Raw genomic sequence first — 24,009 nt, forward strand, 5'->3', positions numbered from 1 at the left:
CTTGGAAAGAAACGCTAAATACAAGCTCTCCTTACCAACCGCACCTTTCGTTTTCCCTTCTCGGATTTCTAAGCACATCAGAGGGGTTAGCACGTGTTAACAGAGCCATTGTCATGAGATAATGGCCTGCTATTAGAGACGCCTTTTTGATGGCCGTGGGCCATTTTCTTGTGATGTGAGAAATGATGTCTTGCAATTCCCGGACATATTATGGGCTCAGCCTTCTGTCTCATTGTCACAAAGCGGGATCGGTTCTGTCATCTCTTTTGAGAGAGGCAGAAGGAAGATGTTCCCCCCTCTGGATGTTGTGTGATACCACCATAAGCTCGGACAGCTGATGCTGAGCAGAGCAAAACCCGAACCCAAAGCTCCACATCCCTGCTCACGGTGTACTCCGACCTGCTGCCCTTAAACCAGGGGCTCCGAGGGAAATGGAGCTCCTCATTCTCCTTTGCACAGCTGGGAGAAATGGAAGGCATCAGCCTAAGGAGATAAACGTTGAGGTTAAGATCTAAGGATTTATCAACTCCAGTTACGGTTTCCACTTGCTTCTCCTTAATGAAATAAAGCAGCTTAAATGACCTGAAAATACTGAGATAAGCAGCCAGGTGAAACAAAGACAGAGGAGCTGGAAAGGAGTGTGGGCAATGAGGACAGCTCACTGCTGCCAGAGGAGCATCCCAGATCCAAAGGGAAAATGTTCTGGCTGTCCCCATAGAAGACATCAGGGATTCAGTGGGTTGCTTGGGGCATTGCACAGCTGAGTTCTGTGCATGGCAGATGCCCTCACCTTTATCCCAGTACTGAATCTCATGCCAGCAGCTTTCCCCTCCAAGCACAAGGATGAGAATACATTGGATGGGGTGCAGAGGATACAGGGTGCAAACAGGGTGCACAAGCTGAAGGCCTTCCTGCCACCCTCAGCTCCCTTTGGTGCTTTATGCCCTGCTGAGGTGCTTGCTTATTTGTTTAGCTTTTCTGCTGCAGAGGTTAAACAAATCAAACTTTACCGACTCAGTGCAAATGACAGGAGGCTAAGTGGTGTTATCTTTAATTACTGTCGGTGTCAAGGGGAGCAGCGGGGGGCTGTAGGACTGGTTTGTGCCTTGGTGGAAGAGGAGGGACGAGTTGGCAGGATTGCCATTTGTATTCAGATGGGGACATCTAGTGACCAGCCTGCTATATTGCGAGAATTGAGCTTCCCAGCAGAACTAGGATGGAAAGCCTGGTTTGGGAAGCAGCTTGTATTGCTGGAAGTGCTCCTCCTGTCTGCTGCATCCTTCAGTTGATGTCCCAGAGCTGTGAGCCCTTTAAGGCTGACCCTGAATCCAGTTGTCCAGAGCTCTCGGACAGGAGATGCCCACACCACATACCTGGCTGCCTGCTGACCCACATCAGGTTGTGCTATTGTACCAAAGCCTGTTTCCAGCCAGCTGATGGCTGTGGTCAATTTGTCCCACCTGCACAGCCTGCTTCCTATTGAACTTGGAGCACTCCATGAGCCTCAGTGAGTCCATCATTAACAGCATTACACAGCACAGTGAGTGTGGGTTCAGTGGAGCTTCTTCCCACGTGGAACATAAAGTGAGTAATAATCTTCACAACATCAATTTAGCAGCACCTTAAGCTGTCTGTTTACTGAGGATTTGGAGGGAGGGAGCAGTAAATTCCCACAGCTGGGACAGGTTACAGTGCCTGATGTCACTAGGAGAAATATCTTCACAACTGGTTTGCTACTTGCACATTTATTAGCAGCAATTGTACGGCGTTGGCATTACAAATTGCTGCTGAATGCTGTTACCAAATGGAAAGCCCTCGGTTTAATTGAAAGCACTTCTTCTATTTGATTACTAATGGCCCTATATTATGATATCAATGACCTGCATTAGAAAATAGCTTCCCCGGAGGGATGGAGTTAGTGGGTCTCTGTGCAGATGGAGCTTCATCCCCTGGGAGGAGTGGAGGTCTATGAGGCACAGAACCAAGGGGGGGTTCAGGAGGATCAGCCAAGTGTTCTTCCCAGGCCCAGAAGATGGCATTTGGTAACTTCTATTAGTTATAATACACCTATAGATATTTAATACACCTATAGGTATAAGAAGGTATAACTTATATAAGGTGCCATGGGAAGGATGGTTTCCCAGCCTCCATCAGCTGTGTGTCCACCAATGCATCTTTTGGGACATACAAATAAGGTTTTTCAATGGCGTGCAGCATCTTTTGTTTCCAAGCTAAGCATGTAATTAACTGAAAGAAGATGCAAAGGGAGGTTCATCTACTGCGTTTCCATCTTGCAGCCTTCGGCAATCCATTAATGAAGCCTAATTACGATGTCAGAAGCCGGAGTTCTAACCCAGTGACTAATTGACTATGGAGATGCAAGAGCTCTTTTGTTGTTTTAAGCCAGGAGAACGGAGGAAAGAGAGTTGTTAATTAGTTTTAATTTTGCTTTATTGTGACGCTGGGATGGCTGCAGCGCGGTGGCAGCAGTGCGTTGCGTTACGATCCAAGTCCTCCCGGTTATACTACGCATGCGCTGGCTGAGCGGAACCGGTGTCGGTTCGGTGCCGGTTCTGCTGTTCTTTCATGGGATGACACAAGAAGGACACGAAACAGGCAGAGAAACGCACCCGTCGAACACGATGGCGCTACGGAGCGCTCCTGTCTGCGCTCGGGATGCCCCGGGGCCGCCCCTATGTGCGCACTGGGCACCGGGAGCGGGTTTGGGGTGTACGGAGCCCTTCCCCCCTTCTCTGCCCGCTGTTTTTCCCCCTGCACAGCTCGGGCTCAGGTTCCCCTTTGTGCACGGAGTGCGGCCCTTGAAACTTTCATGAGGACATCGGATCGCCAACGAGGTCCGTCCCACCCTCCCCTCCTGCCGTTGCGCATCGCCTCTGTGCCGCAGCCCCACGCCATGACCCAGGGCATCTGGGGGCTCTACAAGGCCAGGGTGCTGCAGACCCTGGGGGGGGCACGGGCTGATGGTGCGCTGCAGGAGGAGGTAATGGGGAGGGGGGGGGGGTCGCACGGCTGGGCACAGCCCCTTGTCCTCGCTTTTCACTCACTTGGGTTGGGTTTGTTGCAGGGAGACCCTTCCGAGCTGATGGATGCAGCGGAGCCCCCCGCGCTGATGGAGGAGGGACCCGGCCCTGTGTCCCAGCTGGCACGGAAGGTGAGGATTGCAGCTGTGGGGTGCTGCTGGGAGTCCCATAACTCTCATTGAGCCCCATTGAGTCACACTGTGCTTCATCTCCAGGTTCAGGGGGGCTGGCGGACATTCTCATCCCTCTTCACCCGTGAGGATGAGCATCAGCTGCTCAACCCAGAGCCCTGCGCTGATCAGTAAGTTGTGTTTTTGGAGGGGGGGGGCACCCATAGCCTAGATTTTGCCCTGGGTTCTCCATCCCCTGTGATCCCAGTCCCTGGATCAGGGCTGGAGGAATCCCAGATATGTCCCAGCACTGAAGCTGGTTCAGGAGTCTCCTTGTCCACATCCTGCTCTCCCTTTAGCCCCCTGGCTGCCGTGCCAGCTGAACTGCCTCCCACCCAGAAAGCAGCCGGCTTTTGGGATCTCTTTGCTACCAAATGGCAGCAGGCATCGGCACCGGACAAGGAGGTGGACCCACCAGAGCTGGGTGAGACCCCTATGGAGCCAACAGGCGATGAGGGCCCCAGCGACCTGAGGGAGCCAGAGGAAGGGGCCTTCAAATGGGGCTTCCTGGCCAACAAACTGGCTGAAATCCGAAATAAAAATGCTTCCAAGGGCAATTAAAGGAGGCGGTGCCAACGTGGCCCTGCGGCAGCACCAGCCAGTGATGCTGTGATGGGCCCTGGCAATGTGGAGGTGTTGGCACTAAAGACCCCACGGCGCCCTTCTCCCTGAGCATGCGTGGTGCTTTCTTTGCCTTTATCCCCTACTAACAGCCCTATCACCTGTGGAGCCCCATTCCAAACTGCCCCAAAGGGTTGAGACCCTCCAGAGGGATGGGAGGCAGCTTGCCACCCCAATCCCTAAAGCAACCCCCATCCACTCAGGCACTGCTGGAACAGACCACAGATGCAGCCATGCTAGAATAAAACCACAGGTTTATTAAGAGTCCTGCTCCCATCCTAGCAGCCCCTTTCTCACTGAGGCTGATGGGGGAGAAGGCTTCCATCCTAGACCATAACCAATAACAGGGAAGACCAAGAGGTAGGGATCCAGCAAGGAACAGCAGCCTTCCAACCACAGTGGCTGAGGTCGGATTCACCCAAAGAAGGTCCCTGGGCACCCCACCACACTCAGCCATGCACCCACACCTCCAAAAGCAGCTATTGGTGAGCTGCATATCCAAGGGGTAGAACACTTGTCTCTTCTGTGGGCAGATCTTGTCTCTACTTAGGATAGACTTGGTGTCCCTGCTGGCCTGCAAGCAGCACAGGGTGCTGCCAGTCCCCAGTCTGTATCCAGCAAGATCAAGGTGCCATATCATCCACATAGACCCACACACGGCTGGCTGGGGTGCTTCCTTTCAGACTGTGGATTCCTTGGCGGCCGCCCAAGCTCGCTGGCAGCCATAGAGCCATTTGATGACACGGGCATTGCGCTCCACCACCGAAATGGCAGAGCAGAGCCGTGTATCCGACTCCTCCTCACCTGGCCCTGCATCCTCCTCGCTGCACCCCGAGGTCTGGCTGGGCTCCCACTCACAGGAGCCGTGGAGCCGTGCCGAGGCAGCGTCCCATCCTGCTGGCACAAACCTCTCCTTCCCCAGCCCTTCCACCATGGCCTGGTCCAGCCCACAGTAATTGAAGAACCTTTCCTTCTCCGAAAGCGGCAGGGACGGGCGCAGGCCAAGTGCTGGTTTGGTGCTGCCGGGGGAGGTGGGGGGCTGGGCTGGGCTTGGGGCTTGTTGGGGTTGCGGCACGGGGCTGTCAAGCGATGGGACGATGCTACTGCTGTCGGCACCCGGTGTCTGTGCATCTTTAGCTTGCTCCATGGACACCCACAGCATGGGGCTCTCAGGGGCTTTATCCGACCCCTGGGCCGGGGGAGAGCTGGGGGAGAGTTTGTCCCTGAGCGGCCCCTGGAAGAGGCGTCTCACCAGCCCGTAGCCCTTGGCGTTCTCCTTGTTGATGACCGGGCAGTCTCGTTTCTGCCGGTAAATGACGAGCGAGTCGGGTCTCAGCAGGCGCCTGCTGCCGCCTCCCCTCCGTGGCACAGGGGACGAGGGACAGGGCACCTTTCTGCTGCCATCGCAGCTCAAATCCGAGCCGTGGCACAGCTCGTGGCACTGCTGCAGGGTGAGCAGGCGCCGGCCGAGGGGTGAGCGGCAGGGCGAGCATCCTCTCAATGCCGGCTCCTGCCTGCTGTTAATGACCTGCTGAGATTTGACGTACTTCACTTTATCTGCTTCCAGCCGCTCCACGGCGCTGGGTGTGCGACCCCCGCTGCTCCCCCCGACCTGCTCCCGCAGGTACTCGGGGCCCCGGTTCAGCAAACGGAGCGGGGAGACACCGCGGCCAGAGGAGCAGACGGCTCGTGGGGTGCTGCCCAGTGGGACCATCGCCTGCCAGCCGACCCTGTGTGGGATGGGGACCACAAAGCTGTGCTCTGCTTCTGCTCTCAGCCACGGGCCTGGGAGGAGAGAGGAGCGTTGGGGTTGGGTTAGCACTGGGGATGGGGTTGGAACCAGAGATGAGCTTGGAATCAAGGGTGAGGATGGCACCAGGGATGTGGCACCGGCAGCAGAAGGACCAGGAGCAACATAGAGCTGTGTAGGGGGACAGAACTGTCCCCTGCCTGCAGTGGAGGTGTCCTGCAATCACAGCAGGAAGAGAGAAGCACCGAGCATCCGCCGGCTTCATCAACATCCCGAGCAGCTTCAAACAGGAAAAGTTAGTGGAGCCACTGCTTTATCTTTATGAGCCCAGAGACGGCAGAACAAAGACAGCACAGGGAAGCCAGTGTGCTTCCCCAGCCCTCCCATCCCGTGTGCCAGCAGCGGGGCCCTTTTGGCTGCTGGGGTTTCCGTGCTGTGTGGGGCATCGTGGCTCCCCGTGGTGTTGGCCTGGGCCGGGCTCCCAGCTCTGTTTCCCTTTCAGGAAAAGAAAACAAAGGAGCTCCAGGAAGGTTTATTTTACACAGAGGTTGTTTGGTCAGCACCACGACTCTGCTGAGGGCAGGGGGCTCATCCTGTCCTGTCCTGCCCCTCTGCACCAAGGGGTTCCTAAGACAGGCTCTGGGATCATCAGTTCATCTCCTATCGCCACTTGCTTGGAAATGCCAAGGAGCAAAAACAGCCCTTGCTCAGCTTTAACCAAGCACCCATGCAGGGACAGCGGGGGATGATGCTGGAACCAAGCAGGCACAGAGCATTGGGGCCATAAATTGAATAGCAGAGGTGGAGTCTGGTGGGGGCTGTAAATGCCCAAAGCAGATGGTGCCCCTGAGCAAAAGAGGCCCAAATGGCCCTAAAGAGCCACCTCTGGGATAGCGATGGGGACAGGCAGACCACAGCTAACCAAAGAACAGGCAGCCCAGGAGCATTCGTCTTTCACACACAGCCATGGACTTCAACATTGCATCCACCCCCATTTTACACATGGGTAAACTGAGGAGCTGGGTTTTTCAGATCCTGTGCTCCTAAGGGGCAAACTCCCACATCTCCATGGGTTTCCAGAGCTCTGCAGTGCTTCCATGGATGCTGCCCCCAGCATGTGATCCTGTCACCCCCTGGGCTGCCATGTCCCTGTGTCCCCAGCCCAGCCCCAGGACCCGTATATGCCAGCTGTGTGCCCATTGCTGGGGCTGCTTGTGCTTACCTGGGCCTGTGCAGGGTGCTGGTCAGTCTCCTCTGCTCCTGTTTCCTCCAGCAGCCAGCAGCAAACTGAGCCCAGAGCCACAGGAGCCTCATATAGAGGGGGAGGAAGAGCCACCCCATTAACCCCTGCCAGCCCAGCCTCATCAGCACATCCTGCTCTGCTCCATCACCCTGCCAGCGCTGAGCCCTCACTCCCTGCAGCCTTTACACCCCAAACTCCCCCTCAGCCATGGTCTCCATCTCCCAGCTCTTCCTATGGGATCACAGAAAGGATCCTGGCTCTGGGACAGGCTCCCCACCACCCCTCTGACCCTTGAGGCCATAGCAGCAATGTCTGCCCACCCCATTGGAGCCCGCTGTGTCCGACCCCACACACACCAGGTGCATCAGGAACAGGGCAATGAGTACCTGGCACTGCAATCCCCTTCCTCAGGTCCTGCCCGAGCCCACAGGAATGGGGCAAAGCAAAGTCCTTCCAATACCTTCTGTCAGCGGTGAAAGGGTCAAAGTGAGCTCAGATCCAGGCAGGTTCCTGCCTCCCCTTCCCCTGGGAAGGGCTGTAAACTGCAGGAAGCCGCGGGGACCAGAGCCAGCCCAGGGGTTATTTTTACCTCTGCCCTTTCCCCTTCCCGGAGGGCTCAGCATCCTTTCCGGCTCCAGCCCACCTCTACTCCCAGTGCCCCAAAACGTGGGCAGACCTCAGCTCCCTGGAGTTGGCACTGCAGAGCCCAAGGGCACCCTGGCAGTACAAGGCTGGAGCTAAGGCTATAGCAACACCCCATGCACCAGGGCCTGCCCAAGCTCTGCTGGCATAGGTCAAACCCCACTGAAAGCAAGGCAGGACCAAGCCGAGGAGGAGGACCCCACTGTGCAGCACTCATCCCCCCTGCAGGATGCAGCCAAAGCAGAGCAAACAATGCTCCAGAGGAAGAGGAGGAAAAGGACAGGGGGAAGAGGCCGAGAAACCCACACCAGGGCTGGGATCTGCTGCCATCCCACACAGAGCATAGATTGCCACCTGGGGGAGGAGCAGACCCCATTGTTAATGCCAGGCAGCAGCAATCAGGTTTCTTTTGTTCCCGTAAGGACAGCCATGACTCAGAGCAGCCTTCACTTCACCTTTCTGCACCGGATTCGGGTGTTCCTGTCAGGCACTTCCAGCAGGCGCCTGCAACTTCCCCTTTGCTGGGAGTGGGATGGACAGACAGACACACACACAGACAGGCTGCTCTGGGAGGGGGGGGGGGAAAACACATCACATACCGACTGTGTTAACATCCCAACAACCCCAACTCCTTTGGGGATACAAAAGGTTGGAGGGGCCCTTTGTGGCACTGGGATGCTGAGCAGCTCCTGCTTTCCCAGGTGAGGCAATGAAGCTTTATCACTTGAGTTTACCCCATCCATCAGCCTCTAACAAATGCACACAGATGCTCAAAGTCTCGTTATTTAATTAAGGCTGTTTTTCCCAGCCCCAGTGCTGACTGTGGTTACATGAGGGCCTTGGGTTTGGATCTGTTTGTGGGTGTGTTTCCATCCCTCGTGGTGGGAGAGAAGAATTCGAGGAAGTGCTCATAGGTCAAACACCCCCGAGCATTGCTCTGCCTCCAAAGTGATTTTTCAGAGCACACCCAGCTCTGATTAAACAGCTCCGCTCCCAGCACGACCTCCTCTCTCCTGGCAACAGGTAATTGCATGTCACACATCCTACAGGACATCATATGCTTCAGGAGGAAAAGCAGGAGAGTGCTGAGACCAGCAGGGTCCATGTGTGGCTCTGATCCATTGCAGAGGAGCAGCCCAGGAGGAGGTGGAAGCTATCCATGGCCAATTGATGCTGTAGGGAGGATGAGCTGATTTCCAGAGGGGGAGAGCTCACAGCCCACTCCTGCAAAGGGGGAGAAGTGCTATTTGTGTAGTTATTAGGGCACTGACCTACTGCCCCTATGTGCCCCCAAGCAAAGCTGTGGACCAGAGAGACTCCTGGGGGCAGGGACTGACCCTGTAAATAAGTGGATCTGAGTCATTTTCACTTCTTAGGAGCTCAGTCTGCCCCTGGGAGGGTGGTCAGGACTTTCCAGATGCATTTCTCCTATGGAAATCACTCACACTGCCGTGACCAGGTGCAGACATGACTGTAAAACTGATAACGTTACCATCTGTTGCTACTTGTCGCCTTACTTTCACAACCCACAAAAGCCCCTTCTGGTCTGAGGCCATGTAAATGCCATGGACTGGAGAGCAGCTGAAGTGAGCTGGCAGGCTTGGGGCAGAACGGCTGCACGCCAAGGGCCTGAGACACATGGATTTCTATTGGGGAACAAGCAGGAGTGGAAGGCCTTGCTATACTAGCTTAAAAATATCAAGGGCTCAAATGGGCATCAAACAGGCACTGATAAATCTGAAACCAACACCTGATCTAAGGCAGCCATCCACAAGCTTTTGCAAGCAGAAACCGGAGAGCAGCTGAGCACAGAAGAATGACCCCGAGCTTCACACAGACCTTTGTGCCCTACAGATGAACCTTTGGAACACTGCAGGAGGTTGTTGGCCTGGATGACTCCTGGAGCCTGTGTTTGGGAAGTAAAAGAGCTGGCGAGATGGGAGGAGCTGCTGCAAAGGAGGACCTCCCCAAGGTGTGTCTGTGATGAACCCACCCCTTGTTACAGGGGACCTACAAACATTGTTATGTTGCATGGTTTCATTTCAAACCCCAGAGGCTACAGAGGCCTCGGTGCACCACTTGCAGCTCTAACACTGCTTTTCCCTTTGCCCACCAATGCAAAGCAAACCAACCATATTCCCCAGCCCCCCACCCCAGCGTACTTTACCTGGCTAAAGTGCTCAGAGGTGCAAGCTGTGTGTGGGAGGCACTGCAGGGAGGCAGCCTTCCTCCTCCTCCTCCTCCTCTTCCCGTATCACAGCAGTTGCAGCTTCAAGTCACCACCTGCAGCTCCAGTTTGCTGCCTGCAGGTCAGGCACTGCACATCCCTGGGCAGCACCTCATCAACCACAGCCCTTCTGCAACTGCTTTGTGTTTCAGGCACCCAGATAAACCTGGAAACTCATCTGGGAACAGACTTAAAGGGGTGTATCACCTGGGCTGTGGCTCCTTGTGTAGTGATGCAGTGGGTTGCTAGCTGATCTTTGGGGTTACTCAGTTTCTCCATGCTTCCCTGATGTTCTGCATATAGGGGCAAAGCATCTCAGACTGCCCCATATACTTTGAGACCCGGTGATCTGAGAGAAGCAGTAGTTTCTTCCAGTACTTCCACCTCCTGTCCCTCCCCATATGTAGGGCAGGCACTCTGGACACTTTGTGACATTGGATATGAGTCCCTCTTCCCTAATGGTGTATAAGAATAGCCGGCACTTTGCATAGGCTGCTCCTCAGAACCTGACCAAAAAGGAAACGAAACTCAGCGCTGCTCAACCTGCCCTGCTAACTACACTTCAATCCTTTAACGACCTCTCCCCTCTCCCAGGTGGGGATCTGACTGTGTGCAGCACCACAATATGCAGGAAACAGTAAACCATGCATATGCAATGGCACCCAACATACAGCCAGGTCTGTGCTTGCTGGTGGGACAACATATAGAGCTACAAGGTAATTTATAGTGATCCCAGATGGGGCTATTCCCACTCCCAGCCTGTACAACAACCCTTTGCTTTGGAGAACTCTTAATTAAAACATGCAAGTGACTTTAGACTCTTGTGCCATGTATAAGTAATAGCGTTTCCTAACCTTAATTTCTAAGGTTTCCCAGGGCATGTGAAACCAGCAGGTCACCATCACCTCCCCAACCTCCAGGGCACCATTTACATCTGGTTCAACCCCAGCAGCATAGTGGCAGCATAATAACTAAAAAGAAACCAGGGTAGATCAAACAGCATTCAGGGAAATGTGCAGGAGGATGCTTACCAGGCTGTGTGCTCAGCCCACAGGGGATCCCAATTTGTTAAGGGAGGGGACGTGGGGGGCAGCAGGGCTCAACCAACAGCAACAACCAAAAGCTTTTGGGTGAAATCTTCCCATTCCAGCACTCAGAGGGAGACTCCTGGCTGGCTGCAGAGGGAGGAGCAGCAGCGCCCTGGAAAGCAACAGCATCTGGTTCACAGCCCCAAAAATCCAGTAAGACCAGTAACAGAACCTGCTAGAGATTTCCATACAGTCCAGGGTGGTACTTGCACTGCTTGTAGCAACAGCTCCCAGCCCATACAGGATGTAAGAATATTGCTGTGCCTTTAATCCTGTCCTTGAAAATGAAGCAGCACGCCCAGAGGAGCAGCACTTTGATTCTTAAGAGGCTCAGCAGGAGCAGAGGGATCCATGAGGTGCCAGCTACTTTCAAACCCAGCATGGCCCTGCTCTGTCAGAGCAGTACATTAAATAGCAGGGAAAGCTCTGCACTGCCTCTGTCAACCAACCCAGCACCTTTTACGAGCTAAAATCACTTACAGTGTGACCGTGATGAACTGCTATGGCTTACAGCTATTCTAGCAAAGCAAATAAACCATCCTGAAGCTTGGCTGAGAGTGAGATGGCTGTGCCAACTGAAAGGAAAGGAAAACACTTCTGAGTAGAGTTCAACAGCTTCATTGAAATTCAGATTTTATTTAAAAAAAAAGGCATGAACTTAATAAGTTACACAATCTCTCCATTATAAATCCCGCATAAAATATATCTGACAACTTTGAAAGGAAGATTTGCAAACCCTTTTACGAGTGCTGAAGAGCATCTTGACTTTGTGTCGTGCTGGTGAACAATTCTGTAGCTGCTACAAGTTTGATTTATCGTAAGGCTTTAAAACAAAGACCTCGACAACAAACAGAACACACACCTCAAGGACAACCACTCTGCATGAACCAAGGATGTGCTCAGTGTCACCCACCAGCTAAGCACCATGAGAGGGATTTCAGGTTCCCCCACCCTTTAAAGTGGCAATCAGTGCAAACAAGTGCTGTGGGAGTCAAAGAACATTCTTCTCTGTGCCGTTCATCAGCACCCAGCTCTGCAGTGCAGCTCGGCAGCACGCTCAGCGTTCAGCCTTTGAAGTGCTTGAGGAGCATCAGACTCGCAGAGCACCTTAAAGGTAAGTGCTATCGTTCTGTAGTAGTTTAATGCTGTAAGATTAACATAGTTGATTCTGTCTTTTGGGTGGGCAGATGAGAAGAAGCGAATGTATTTCCAAAACCTCTCAAGTTGAACATGGATGATGATACGTCCTCTTAAACTTCACAAAATCCTCACTGGATCACCAGTGTTGGGATGGAAGTACTGTAAAAGTGCTGGTACAGACAGTAAGAGGTTTGTTCTCCTCCTGTCAGTAACAAGTCAAATCCTCACTTGTAATGAACCCAACATGAGAATGAGCAGATCTCCACTTCCAGAGCATCAAAGGTGCATCTCTGCTTGTCATCCACTACCCACAGTCAGGTTCCAAGTCCTGCCTTGCAGCCTGAGCTCCCTGCAGGGGCAGCAGCACAACCCCACTGTCACTCACCTCCATCCCCACCAACTGATGCTCCCAGAGGTGCTCTGCTGCACTCAGCTGATGGATCACCTGAGAGTTCCTTCTGTGACATCTTCTGAATGTTAAGCATTGCTTGGTTTCAAGGCAGCGATGCTTGTCCGAGCACCCCTGTTTAGGTGAGCTGCCTTACACAGAGTGATGCAAAGTGACAAGAATTAAGAATTAACGCCCCCACCTCTGTTGCCACCAACACTGCACCAGGTCAGAGCTACAGCTCAGAACTGCTGCTGCAGTCTGTACAGCCACAGACTTGTGGCAGAATTAGAATCCTTTGCTTCTGGAGGAACAAGCAGTTATTCTGCCTGTTATTCACACAACACGTGTTCCATGAGACAGTCACCTCTTTTTCTCCCCATTGCTCCCAGGTGACAGACAGCACCAGAAAGAAAGAGCCCATGGCCAGTAACATCTAATCCAGCTGTTCTGGAACCATTACTCTGAGTGCTCTTAAATCCAGTGCTTCAGTGCTGTTGGATTCCCTCACTGGGTGTTCACATTCTCACCGTACTCTCCTATTCTAAGTACCCAGTTTGCTGGTAGAAGAGCAGTGAGCATGTTGTGAAACTGTAGATTAGTGGATTAATGAAGTATTTGATTAGTAGGAGAAAGCAAAATTGAACGATTAATGACCTCACCAACATGCCAGCACCCAGCTGCAGACACTTGACATCGGACTCCCTCAGTGCTGAGCTCCTTGGGCTGTGAGTGCAAAGCTTGGCCACCTCAGCACCTTTGAGAGCAGCTGACACTCCTGCATTGTATTTTTTGCTCACAAAGTCAAGTCTCGGACCCTACCTTTAACATTAGATAAAAATAAATAATAAAGTTAATTCCGGACCAGAGAAGAAATGATTCTCATCCATCTTCTTCAGCCAGTTTTCTAGCAGACCCCAAACATTCAGACCCACAGCAAATAACTTAGGAAAAGTGTCATTTCCCCATGGAATGCAACACGCTTGCAAGCATACGCTCTCAGTCACCCATATGCATAAATACATAGACAATTACTTTACAAACCTGAAGATTTGCACTACCAGCATGCAAATCTCTTCTTCCAGGAGAGTTCCTAATACTGATATAGGAAACTGGAATGTATTAAATACTCTGAGATATGGCCGGAAATCAAACCTCAGCTCCTAGGATGTCCCACTGCCAACGTACACAAATGAACATTGTCACATCTTAAGACTTAACACATAACATCCTGGAAACAAAACACAACGCATCGCTAACACAACTGCCAACTCACATTCTTAGAACGAGCGGAACTCAAACAAAATTCCATCAATAGAAACTACACCCTGCGGGTCTGAGATCGGCCTCGTTTCTTTACTGCCATTAAGTTGCACCATCAGCTGGGCAAGGAGCAGCTCCTTCCAAGAGACCACCACTCTGCAGGTCATGTGTCCCAGCTGCTGTCTTTAAAAGCTATGTTGACTAATCGCAGCTCTAGTTCAAAAGCATCAGGACGGTCCTGCGGGTTGGCAGCCAGCATTTCCTTAATCAACTGTTTCATCTGTGCATTCATGGATTTTTTCTTTACGGGGATGAGCAGTTCCATCTTAGGGTTTTCTAGCAGTGCCTCTCCAACGGGCACAATGGCTGTCCCCTGTTTGACGTAACTACCCAGGAGTTCTTTCTTTGTCTCTGTGTCTACGAATGTGATTCTTTCTAGCATTGCCCAGATTATGATCCCCAGTGCAAAAATGTCTGCTTTGGCAGTGTAGTGTCCTTCCCAGACTTCGGGGGCCATATAGAAGTCAGTCCCACAGGCAGTCGATAGAAAACACTTATTTACGTTGACTGGTTCCTCAGGATTCTGGCCTGAAGCTGAACATACCTTACTCAGCCCAAAGTCAGCTACTTTCAACGTGGGCTCCAAGTCACTGGCATCCATCCTGCTCTGCGATATCAGAATATTGTCAGGTTTGAGATCACGATGGATAATCTGATTTTTGTGCAGGAAAGCCAGCGCACTGCTGAGCTGAAGCATGAAACTGGTGTTGGTCTTGCGGTTAGGTTTTCGAGACAACAGATACTCATTCATATCTCCTCCATCACAGAAATCCATTACAAACCAAAGGTAATAAGCACTTCTGGGGTCAAAGACTATTTCTCCTTTTAATGAGGTCTCTACAAGCTGCAATAAGGAAAAGAAGTGTCACAACTACCCGATGACCACAGAAATAGAAAGATATGATGGAAAAACAAAAAAAAAGCACACATTTTGGATCTTCCTCTCAACAGCTCAGAGAGTAAGGTATTGCCAAACGAGTTCATGCAAAACTTATGATGTAAAAAGGAAAAAAATCACAATGTATTTGTTATTTCTGTGTGCGTGTGAAGCATATCAACCTCACGCTCCTACCCAGAAGCCAGAGCCAGCCCCAGATAACAGCTTTCTGAAGGATATCAAGCAGTCCTTGCACTCCCATCTGTTTCGGCTGGCCAGCGTCCCACCCATTTTGCTAACTCCAAATACAAACACAGCCCCAAGCAGGAACCCCTGCACAGCAGCACAGGGCTGGGTTTGTCCTCTGCTCATAAGGCGGCCTCACTACACGTTCTTAAGATCCTGCCCTCCATCCCTGACACGTGAATGCATTCTAGCAAGCGTTAGCACAGGATCTCTTAGCTCAGGAGAATGCTAATCCATAGGCAAAGCTCAACAGCTGCTGTAGCAACACCTTTCTCACTGCAGCACACTAGAACATAAGCAGAGAACAACTCCAGCAGCCAGTCCCAGTGGCCACTTTGTACAACGTGCAATATAAACCAGCAACTCTGCTTGCTCTCTGTTCACACAGCTACAAACCTGTCTTTTCAGCTCCTCTGAGGTGGCTCTTTGCACACTCTGGAGTGTCAGACTTGCTAGTTAGCACTAAACCAGTGTTTACTAATGCAGATGCAGCCTCTATAGGCCTTCAAAAGTGAATACAGCTATTAATACATAGAGAAACTTTAAAAAGTCTTCCTTCTCCCAAACCAAGAGCAAAATTAGTAACAAATGATAGCTACGTTTAGTTGTGAGCACAGTTAGTACTCAAACCAATTTAAGAGCAATTCTGTGTTAGAACTTAAACTGTATATTCAGGGTTTACAGCCAATAACAGCAAGATGGGAACCACAGCACAGAAGGGAGCAACTCCAACACAGAGCTCTTCCCACACTGGAGCTGTAATTGGGTCTCAGCTCAGAGCATCCAGATGACAGAATCCACCTCCAGACCTGGGACTGCGGCACAAGGAAGCCACACCAGCTCAGAGCTCACTACATAAGCCTGGTTCTGCTTATGTCTCCTAAAGCACTGCAGGAGACACCAACAGCCCTTCCCAGGCCTCCTCACACCGCACCAGCTCAGCCTGGTAATGTAATATCACCTGGAGTGGGCAGAAGAGAGAGCAAGCCAAGGGAGATCTGGGTTTCTCTCTTTCAGCATAGGCTATCATAAAGTGATCTCTGCACTCAGCTCTGCCCTTTGCTCTTCTCTGCTCTTTGGAGCAAGAAAACAACCTGCAGCACTTGTGCCCCAAACACGGGCAAGGTCTGCATGCTGCACTGCTGACATAACCCAGCAGTGACCTGGGAGCTCTTCCTCACTCACAGTCCCACCCTGCAGCCTCCCTCACACCCCTCTTTTTTTCCCCCCTATCTTCTCCCTTTGCAGCTCCCTGCAAGTCTGATGCAGTATCTTACAGCTCCACTAACAAAATAAGGTACTACTTTTACCCCACGTGAGCCGATCAGTATTATTTTACCCTAATCCCTTCGTGGCAACGTGCCATTAACAATGACTGTGCTAGGGCAAGTTGACAAAGGCAAGAAGCCTTTCTCAGGCTCGCAGAACACCCAGCACAAGGGGATCAGAACAGCCATGAAGTGCTGGCAAATGAAGTGTTGGCAAATGAGTGCACACTAACAAAAGATTCAGTGTCAGCCATGCAAGAATGACAACAATAAAAACTGAAATGATAGAAGCTGATCGGGGATAACGCAGCAAATGTTTATTTAGCAGGCCGCTGATTCTTTAATATCAGAGAGACAAATGTCTGCCAGGGGATGATTTAGAGCTGGGGCAGACTCCTAGCAAGCTCACATGAGCTTTCAGGTCCTTCCAGGGCTACGTATTGCTGTGAAATACTTGCCTTCCAACTTCTAGGCAACTCCATTTTCAACAGCCCCAACAGAAAGGATAGCAGTATCTACTCTTCTATTCCTCTACATACCATACATTTACTTCTCTTTGAAGTTATTTACCAGCTCAATGAGCTCTCTTAATTGCTTACTACTTCTGGGAAGAGTTAAACGTTGGCTTACTACATCAAGACAGCCCCTTCCAAAGGCATCTGACATTAAGAAATCCTTCAGGGCTCTGCCTCAAGACATTAGTGCTGCTCATTAACCCTGCAGCAGGACTCTACAGGCCTGCACCTCCCCCTGTGGTGTTTCCCCAACTTAGCAAAGCAAGTCCTGGAGCCTTTAGCATGGCATGGCTTCAAATTAAAAGATGCAGATGATTGTTCAATAGATAAGCTCTTTTAAAGACATAAAATAAAGCAAACGATACCCTCTCCTGCCTAAATATACCTCAAAAGCCATCTTAGCTACCCACCTCCTTCCCTCCCAGCTGCACATCCATATAAGCACTTCCACCCCATTACCTCAGCTTCATGTACCTGTAAATAAAGGGAAGAACTGGAGCCATGTGACATCTTCTGTACCATGCCATCTTTCTGCAAGATGCACTCCTCCAGGTGAATGACGTTGGGGTGCTGGCTCTTGATACTGCTAAGTGCCCAGAACTCACGCAGAGCTAGTTCCACGTTCTCTGGAGCATGGCACCGTATCTTTTTCACTGCCACCCGTGCAGAGGTCTTCCTGACGACTGCTTCGTACACCACACCATAACTGCCACGACCAACCTCCCGTATTAGATCGTACTTAGGCTGGCTACTCACCATCTTCAAGATCAAGGCTTCTGGGGAAGGGGGAAAAACCCACACAACTATAACTTATGAACAAGAACTGAGCTGTGTCTTCCCCCATATGGCCTGGCGTGGCAATGCCAGCTGCACCAACACCCTGCAGCGTGCAAGGAGGTCTCTGAGCATCACATTGAATGCAATGCTGTGCTCCAGTGCTGGAAGACTTCAGAAGTCACTCTTGTAAGCTTGAAGCCATAATAAGGGCTGGCTAATACATCATTTGGGTGGGACTATATGATTTCAAACACAGCTCAGCGTTCAAGAAGGCAACAATTCAAACCTAGAATTGCACTGCGCTGAGGCAGGGCTATCCCATATCCTGCTGCTCCTTTCCCTCAGTGTCTTTTGGGTTTTCCTATGCGAATAACAGGGCTGTTTCATGCTCTCCATCCACACCTGGGATATCAGAGAGTTTCTAGCTGAAACCTGCAGTTGAGGAGTAACAGGTTGAAACAGAGCTGACTTTTAAGATGACTGCATAGGTAAAGCTCGCTGTGATAACTTAACAATGGTTTTCCTTCTTCTGGCACTAAGATGAGATAGGAAACATCACTGATCTTTTAACATCCCTATGACTTCCCAACTAGCTCCTACTGTCACAAGAAGCAGCAGAAGCACCCAGCTGACTTCGTTACTCCATAGGATATGGGGTGGAGCGATGCTCTATGAGGAAAACAACAAACACAGCTCGGAATGGGGGAGGAAGAAGGGCAGCCCCACACCGTGTAGGCCCCGATGACCCCAATGCAATGGCAGCTGTGTCACATAGAACACTAGGGGAGGGCCAGGCCGGCAAGGCCGCAGTGAGAACTGCGTTTAAACGCCTTGATGGGGAAGGGAGGATCTCATCAGAGCTATTAACGAGGAGCTCGCGATTGATTCCAGTGCGGTAGGAACTATTTGTTCGGAAAAGAGAAAGAAACAGAGAGAGAAAGAAAGACAGGCATCATCAGTGCGAGGGCACCAAGCTCCGGCAAACCGAGGCCTCGCAAGGCCCCGATACAACACCCAGACCCCTCGTAGCTCTCCCACAACGCCATTATACCCCTGCCCGCCCCTCTCAACGCTCGGGAGCTCCGTGTTATGCGGTGGGACCCCGCAACACCCACCAAAGCCCCGCGTTACCTCCGCACTAAGGCCGCGCCGCCGCCGCCCGGCCGCCATCATAGGGACCGACCCCCCGAAGGCCACGCCCACTGACGCACCGCATTCTGATTGGCTGCGTGTATGTAGGCATTGGTGCTTATCTATTTCTTCTTTATCTATTTCCTCTTTATCTCTTTTTTATTTATCTCTTTTTTCGTTGCTTGGGGTGGGACAGCAAGCGAGCCTAGCTCCTCTGCTTCACTTTATCTGCGTGTCAGCGGCGCAGCTTTGCAATGACAGCCCCTTACCTATCCCTCTATTCGCCTATTTATTTACCCATCTATTTCTTCACCCATTTATTCACCTGCCCCATCATTGGCAGCGTCTCTGGGCTCCCCCGCTGTCCTCAATGGCAGCAGGGAGCAGATGGAGGTTGTGTTTACAGCGCTCGGGTTGGTTGGTTGGCAGCCGTGCCTGCATTGCTCGGAGCCAACTGGGGGTTGAGGAGGAGCCATTGGGGGCTGGGAAACCGAATGGGGCGTTCCAGCTCATCCTCTTGTGGGAATCCCCTTCATAAAGTCCAGCAGTGATGAGTTCAGTGGGCAGGGCCAGCAATGGGACAGGTGTGCATCCGGTCCCCCCCCCATTCCCTCCCTTACGGTGTGTATCTCAATGTACAAACCTCCTTGGAAGGTCTCCCAGTGCCAAAAAGGGGACAATGTTGCAAGATGTGCTTGGCTGGCTTCTGTGCTGTCACTTGGTTGACATGTGAGAGCCTTCCTGGAAGGAGCGTCTGGAACAGTCACAGGCTGCCCATGTCTGGGGGGTTCATCTGGGACAATATTAGAGCCCCTATAGCGTGCACCCACTGTGCTGTGTCCCTATGCATAAGTGTACTCATACAGCTGTGCACCCACGTATCCATGTGGTCATGCACCCATCTATCTGTGCACCCCTGTACCCTTTGTGCACCCAAGTAACCTCATTTACCCCTGTACTTGCATACTCATGCATCAATGTGCACCCATGCACCTGTGCACTCCTACAGCCCTCTATACAGATACCCCTGCTCCCATGTACCCATGCACTTGTGCCTCTGTGTGCCCATGGCTTTGTGCACCCACCACCCACTTACCGCAGCATCTCAGCACCCATCCCTTTGGCCACTTGCAGCACCTCCTACCCATTGGGCTCTATGGGGAACAGAGAAGCCACCTCACCCAACCCCGTCCTGTGACCCACAGCAGAGGTGTTATAATTATCCTCTCCCCTGCAGCTGCCAATATTTACAGGTCTCCCTGTGCACCGGCGCTGGGATTTGGAAGAACACCGTGTTTACTGGTGTGCCAGCTGACAGCCAGGCAATGTGATCAGGGCGGCTCCCAGCTGGGAGCAGTCTGGAGGGGCCACACTCCTGTTTTCCTGTTGATGTTTCTGGGTCAGGTTTTGCAAACAAGTGCAGGGCACAGCCGGGCATGTGGGATGTGCAGCATGGTGCTGCTGTGCTTGGGAACCCCCTTGCAGGCTGCTATATGGATTTTTGGGGTGCAGAGAAGCATGAGGAAGAGAGGGTGCACGCACCAAGCACATTTGCTGTATCCCCCAGGTGCTGCAGTTCAGCTAAAAAGCCATCAGCTGCCCTGCAGGTGCCTTTCACCCCACAAGAAGTTGCATTTTGAGGGTGCAAAGGGCAATGCAAACCCCCAGCCCGGTGCTTTTTCATCCTGACTCCCCAGCAGCATCGACCCCCCCCCAGTCTCTCGGTGTTCCCCAGCAGGGCCATACGGACAGCATGTCCCCAGCATGTCCCCAGCTTGTTTACTGCGGCCGCGCGCCTCGATTGTCACCGCCATGTGACAGCTGATACCTTCGGACAGCCGAGCCGACTCCACGTGATTGCTGGGCTATGGATAAAAGCTGCACGAGGGGCTCCGGCTCCAGAACTGAGATTGCTCTGAGGAGGAGCAGCAGTGCCGTACCAATGGATTTCCAGCCCAGCATCCTACGTGATGGCAGCCCCATGGAGAGCCTGGAGAAGCAGCTACTGTGCCCCATCTGCCTGGAGATGTTCAGCAAGCCTGTGGTGATCCTGCCTTGCCAGCATAACCTCTGCCGCAAGTGTGCCAACGACATCTTCCAGGTGAGATGAGGACCCCCCTGGACGTTGCCCTGCTCTGGGATGCTCTGCAGGGGCACCTGGGGACACCCCGATGTCCTTGTCCCCCTCCAGGCTGCCAACCCATACTGGCAGAGCCGGGGCAGCAGCATCATCTCAGGGGGCCGGTTCCGCTGCCCTACGTGTCGCCATGAGGTCCTGCTGGACCGCCACGGTGTCTACGGGCTGCAGAGGAACCTGCTGGTGGAGAACATCATCGACATCTACAAGCAGGAGTTCTCCAGGTTGGTCCTATGGGGACACAGGGGCAGCCACATCATTTTTGGGGGGGCGAGGAACCAGGGAGGCTGGCTTGGTGCTCCCCTCCCCACCTTTCCCTAACCCAAATCTCCACCTCACAATTGAGATCTCCATTCTCAACTCGAATCTTCACCCCCAACACAAATCTCCATCTCCCAGCCCAAACCTCCCTCCCAGCCTGTGCTGTTCTAGTCTGCGGTTGCTCTGTGGGGACAGGGGGACCCTAAGGGGGTGGCAGAAGAACGAATCCAGCCCCCATCCTGGCACCCTGCAGCTTTGGCTTTATGTTGAAGATAAGGGGTGTGAGGGACAAATCCAGGCTCTGCTTGTGACAGCAGGGAATGATAAGGGACAGGGGGACAGCCTGAGGGGTCTGACAGCATTACTTAGTGGCAGAGGTGCAGCAGGAGGGGGACAAACAGGGGGGTGATGTTTTTTAAAGGACCCAGACATGTGAGTTCATCTCCCCATTCTCCTGCCCCACTGTAAATATTGTTCCAGCTCCATGGGAACAGGGATGGAAGGCACGTGGCAGGTGGCAGCAGCCCCCGGGGGGGAGCTGGCGAACCCCCCAGTGGTGACTCAATGGCTGTCACCCCCCTGAGCTCCCTGGAGCCCCTGCCCGGGTCACGCGTTGGATGATAATAATAAATGCCAGCAGCACTCAGCTAAAATTAGGAGCTTGTGTAGCATCCCTGGAGCGTGGCCCCAACTGCTGCCATGCCTGATGACACACTGCTACAAACTGGGCTTACTGGGCATGCAGGAGGATAAGGCCAGGATCCGGTTATGGGGCAGTAGTTCTGCATTGGGTGGGGAGGTCACTGCTGTGGGGACGTCACCATGATGGGGACATGACGTCAATATGGTGGGGATGTCATTGTGCTGGGGATGTCATTGTGGTTGGGCTGCTCTCTCCAGCAGGCCGCTCAAGAAGGGGGAGCACCCCATGTGCAAGGATCATGAGGATGAGAGGATCAACATCTACTGCGTCACCTGCGAGGTCCCCACCTGCTCCATGTGCAAGGTCTTCGGTGCTCACAAGGACTGCGAAGTCGCCCCTCTGCAGAGCATCTTCCAGGGCCAGAAGGTGCAACATGGGGGGACATGGGGCCACAGTGGGGAATGGCCAGATCTGGGCGATGTGCTGAGCTAGGGTGGCTGCAAATAGCATTGGGATGCCTCATGGGGTATTAATAGGCAGCAGGCTGACTTTGACCAGGAGACAGGCCTATATTTAGTGCGATGCCCCCCCCTCTCAGCCTGTGGGATGGGGGCTGGATCGTGATACCCTGGCAGCACCCATCTGTGCCCTGCAGGGGTTAAAGCTGCTTCTGTCCATCTGTCCCTTCCCAGAGCGAGCTGAACAACTGCATTTCCATGCTAGTAGCGGGGAACGACCGCATCCAGACCATCATTTCCCAGCTGGAAGATTCCTGCCGCAGCACTGAGGTGAGGGACATGGAAACATCCCCCCAGAAACCAAGTGCTGGGGGAGGCAGCCCCTGAGCAGAGGACACAGGGGCTGGAAGGACACATCTTTGTCCCCATAGGAGAACAGCGAGGCGGCCAAGCAAGAGCTCTGCTCACGTTTTGATGCGTTTATGGCTCTGCTGGAGGAGAAGAAGACGGAGCTACTGGGACGCATCACCCGTGAGCAGGAGGACAAGACAGGCTTTGTGCAGGGCCTCATCCACAAGTACAAGGAGCAGCTGGAGAAGTCCAGCCGGCTGGTGGAGACGGCCATCCAGGCCATGGAGGAGACCGGCGGGGCCGCCTTCCTCATGGTGAGACCCCCAACCCCTAAAGCCCTTGCTTCCTATTGGGAGTCTGTTGTGCCACGTCCTGGTGGCACAGGGACATGCTGGGTGTTGCTACTCTGCCATCCTCACCTTTCCTCTTACTTCCACAGAATGCCAAGCAGCTCATTAAAACGTAAGTGCCCGAACTGGGGAAAGCTGTGGGATCCCCATCCCCTGCCAGATGTGGGTCATATGGCTCTGCTCTATGCTTGGGGCTGTGGGATCAATGCTGTGCTCCCTCCCCCAGCATTGTGGAAGCCTCTAAGGGTGGCAAGCTGGAGAAGATCGAGCAAGGCTATGAGAGCATGGACGCCTTCACAGTCAGTCTTGAGCACCTCGCCGATGCTGTCCGCGCCCTCGACTTTGAGCCAGGTAATTCCACCCCAAAAAACCCTTTGGGATCTGACAATGAAGGTCCTTCAGCAGCTGCCCCTCACTGACATCCGGTGCCTGTTTACAGATGAAGAAGATGAGTTCTATGAAGAGGTGGAAGAAGATACAGGAGACACAGAACCCGAAAGGGTGGTGGCAGGTAGGGCCAGCCCTCTCTGTGCCGGCACCAGCAGCATCACAGCGGAAACCCCACAGACAGAGGGGATGACAGAGGATTGATGAAGTCCCACTCACTGCCCTCTCCCTCTGCAGCCCCCCAGTAGGACACAGGATGTCCAGGACAGAACCTGGGGACACACTGACGGGGCCGGCCATCCAGCTCCAGTACAGGACACTTTTCTATACGGGTGCCAAGAGGACTATTCCGCACGTTTTATATGTTCCTTGTTTTGTATATAATTGTAATGGAGTTGTGTATTTTGTACAGAAAACTGGTGCTCTGGCTTTTGTTTTCTTTTCCTCTCTCACCTCTCGTTTTCTCACCCTGTGATGGGTTTGGGGATGTGGGAGTGTTCTCTGCTATGGGATCAGTGCCCAATTCTCAGCCTAATTAACACCTCTGGTGGCCTTGGCACCTCATGCTGGCTGTGCTCCCGGGATGTGACAGGTCAGCACCCAGCAGGATTTATCCCAGTGCTTACCCGGCCTCGGGGACATGGGGTGACGGTGCTCCAAACTCTGCCAGCCCCAAAAGGGGACAGCATGGAGCTGAGCTCACATGGGTCCAAAATCACAGCACAGTCGGGTTCTTCTGTGCCAACATAAACCCAGCTCAGGGTTGAGGGTAAACTGAGGCAGTGCTGAAAGCAGAGCCCAGAGCTGGAGTCAGCCCCACAGCAATCAGTGCTGCTCCTGGGGGCAGTGGGGTGCAGTCACTGCTATGGGGGTGTCCAACCACAAACTGGGGGGGGGGGGGTTGTTCCCATGGTGGGGAGGGGGTGCACCAATGCAGCTCTGTCCTTAAGGGATGCAGCCACATCCTGCATGCAG

The 24,009-nt window shown here is 52.8% G+C and overlaps 4 protein-coding genes across 16 annotated transcripts; 2 read left to right on the plus strand and 2 right to left on the minus strand.

Annotated features, from left to right (window-relative positions):
* Positions 1 to 2,113: 2,113 nt before the first annotated feature.
* On the plus strand, positions 2,114 to 3,883 carry C17H1orf232 (chromosome 17 C1orf232 homolog). Of its 2 annotated transcripts, XM_085518087.1 has the most exons (5): positions 2,114 to 2,697; positions 2,781 to 3,001; positions 3,086 to 3,172; positions 3,257 to 3,342; positions 3,511 to 3,883. In XM_085518087.1, the coding sequence occupies exons 1-5, from the start codon at positions 2,532 to 2,534 to the stop codon at positions 3,770 to 3,772; spliced, it is 822 nt and encodes a 273-aa protein (XP_085374213.1). In that variant the 5' UTR covers positions 2,114 to 2,531; the 3' UTR covers positions 3,773 to 3,883. The 2 variants fall into 2 exon arrangements, with proteins under 2 accessions (XP_085374213.1, XP_085374214.1); XM_085518088.1 differs by lacking the exon at positions 2,114 to 2,697 and having other exon boundaries at positions 2,719 to 2,855.
* A 186-nt stretch (positions 3,884 to 4,069) lies between these two features.
* FAM110D (family with sequence similarity 110 member D) lies at positions 4,070 to 18,511 on the minus strand. 9 transcript variants are annotated; one of them, XM_085518079.1, is made up of 4 exons: positions 9,635 to 9,851; positions 9,307 to 9,373; positions 6,805 to 8,938; positions 4,070 to 5,617 (listed from the first exon to the last, which is right to left on the minus strand). In XM_085518079.1, exon 4 carries the CDS (start codon positions 5,544 to 5,546, stop codon positions 4,512 to 4,514), a length of 1,035 nt encoding a protein of 344 aa, XP_085374205.1. In that variant the 5' UTR covers positions 5,547 to 5,617; positions 6,805 to 8,938; positions 9,307 to 9,373; positions 9,635 to 9,851; the 3' UTR covers positions 4,070 to 4,511. The 9 variants fall into 9 exon arrangements, with proteins under 9 accessions (XP_085374205.1, XP_085374204.1, XP_085374208.1 ...); XM_085518078.1 differs by lacking the exon at positions 9,307 to 9,373; XM_085518082.1 differs by lacking the exon at positions 6,805 to 8,938.
* PDIK1L (PDLIM1 interacting kinase 1 like) lies at positions 11,399 to 18,511 on the minus strand. Of its 3 annotated transcripts, none has more exons than XM_015883614.3 (3): positions 18,448 to 18,511; positions 17,014 to 17,315; positions 11,399 to 14,477 (listed from the first exon to the last, which is right to left on the minus strand). In XM_015883614.3, exons 2-3 carry the CDS (start codon positions 17,296 to 17,298, stop codon positions 13,737 to 13,739), a joined length of 1,026 nt encoding a protein of 341 aa, XP_015739100.1. In that variant the 5' UTR covers positions 17,299 to 17,315; positions 18,448 to 18,511; the 3' UTR covers positions 11,399 to 13,736. The 3 variants fall into 3 exon arrangements, with proteins under 3 accessions (XP_015739100.1, XP_015739098.1, XP_085374212.1); XM_015883612.3 differs by having other exon boundaries at positions 17,014 to 18,218; XM_085518086.1 differs by having other exon boundaries at positions 17,014 to 18,218; positions 18,432 to 18,511.
* Positions 18,512 to 20,347: 1,836 nt separating this feature from the next.
* TRIM63 (tripartite motif containing 63) lies at positions 20,348 to 23,450 on the plus strand. Of its 2 annotated transcripts, none has more exons than XM_015883778.3 (9): positions 20,348 to 20,548; positions 20,639 to 20,808; positions 21,746 to 21,914; positions 22,181 to 22,276; positions 22,378 to 22,611; positions 22,737 to 22,759; positions 22,874 to 22,998; positions 23,087 to 23,158; positions 23,272 to 23,450. In XM_015883778.3, the coding sequence occupies exons 1-9, from the start codon at positions 20,390 to 20,392 to the stop codon at positions 23,280 to 23,282; spliced, it is 1,059 nt and encodes a 352-aa protein (XP_015739264.3). In that variant the 5' UTR covers positions 20,348 to 20,389; the 3' UTR covers positions 23,283 to 23,450. The 2 variants fall into 2 exon arrangements, with proteins under 2 accessions (XP_015739264.3, XP_015739265.3); XM_015883779.3 differs by having other exon boundaries at positions 21,749 to 21,914.
* The last annotated feature ends 559 nt before the right edge of the window (positions 23,451 to 24,009 follow it).

This window comes from Coturnix japonica, chromosome 17 (genome assembly GCF_054131305.1).
Source record: "Coturnix japonica strain WE chromosome 17, WE-NBRP24, whole genome shotgun sequence".
NCBI classification, from domain to species: domain Eukaryota; kingdom Metazoa; phylum Chordata; class Aves; order Galliformes; family Phasianidae; genus Coturnix; species Coturnix japonica.

Coding starts and splice junctions, on each gene's coding strand:
- PDIK1L (XM_015883614.3), bottom strand. CDS start 17,298: ATGGTGAGTAGCCAGCCTAAGTACGATCTAATACGGGAGGTTGGTCGT. Junction 14,478..17,013: donor GTTCTTCCCTTTATTTACAG/GTACATGAAGCT, acceptor TCCTTATTGCAG/CTTGTAGAGACCTCATTAAA.
- TRIM63 (XM_015883778.3), top strand. CDS start 20,390: ATGGATTTCCAGCCCAGCATCCTACGTGATGGCAGCCCCATGGAGAGC. Junction 22,760..22,873: donor GCCAAGCAGCTCATTAAAAC/GTAAGTGCCCGA, acceptor TCCCTCCCCCAG/CATTGTGGAAGCCTCTAAGG. Junction 22,999..23,086: donor CGCCCTCGACTTTGAGCCAG/GTAATTCCACCC, acceptor GCCTGTTTACAG/ATGAAGAAGATGAGTTCTAT.
- C17H1orf232 (XM_085518087.1), top strand. CDS start 2,532: ATGCGCTGGCTGAGCGGAACCGGTGTCGGTTCGGTGCCGGTTCTGCTG. Junction 2,698..2,780: donor TGCCCCGGGGCCGCCCCTAT/GTGCGCACTGGG, acceptor CCCCCTGCACAG/CTCGGGCTCAGGTTCCCCTT. Junction 3,173..3,256: donor TGTCCCAGCTGGCACGGAAG/GTGAGGATTGCA, acceptor CTTCATCTCCAG/GTTCAGGGGGGCTGGCGGAC.
- FAM110D (XM_085518084.1), bottom strand. CDS start 5,546: ATGGTCCCACTGGGCAGCACCCCACGAGCCGTCTGCTCCTCTGGCCGC.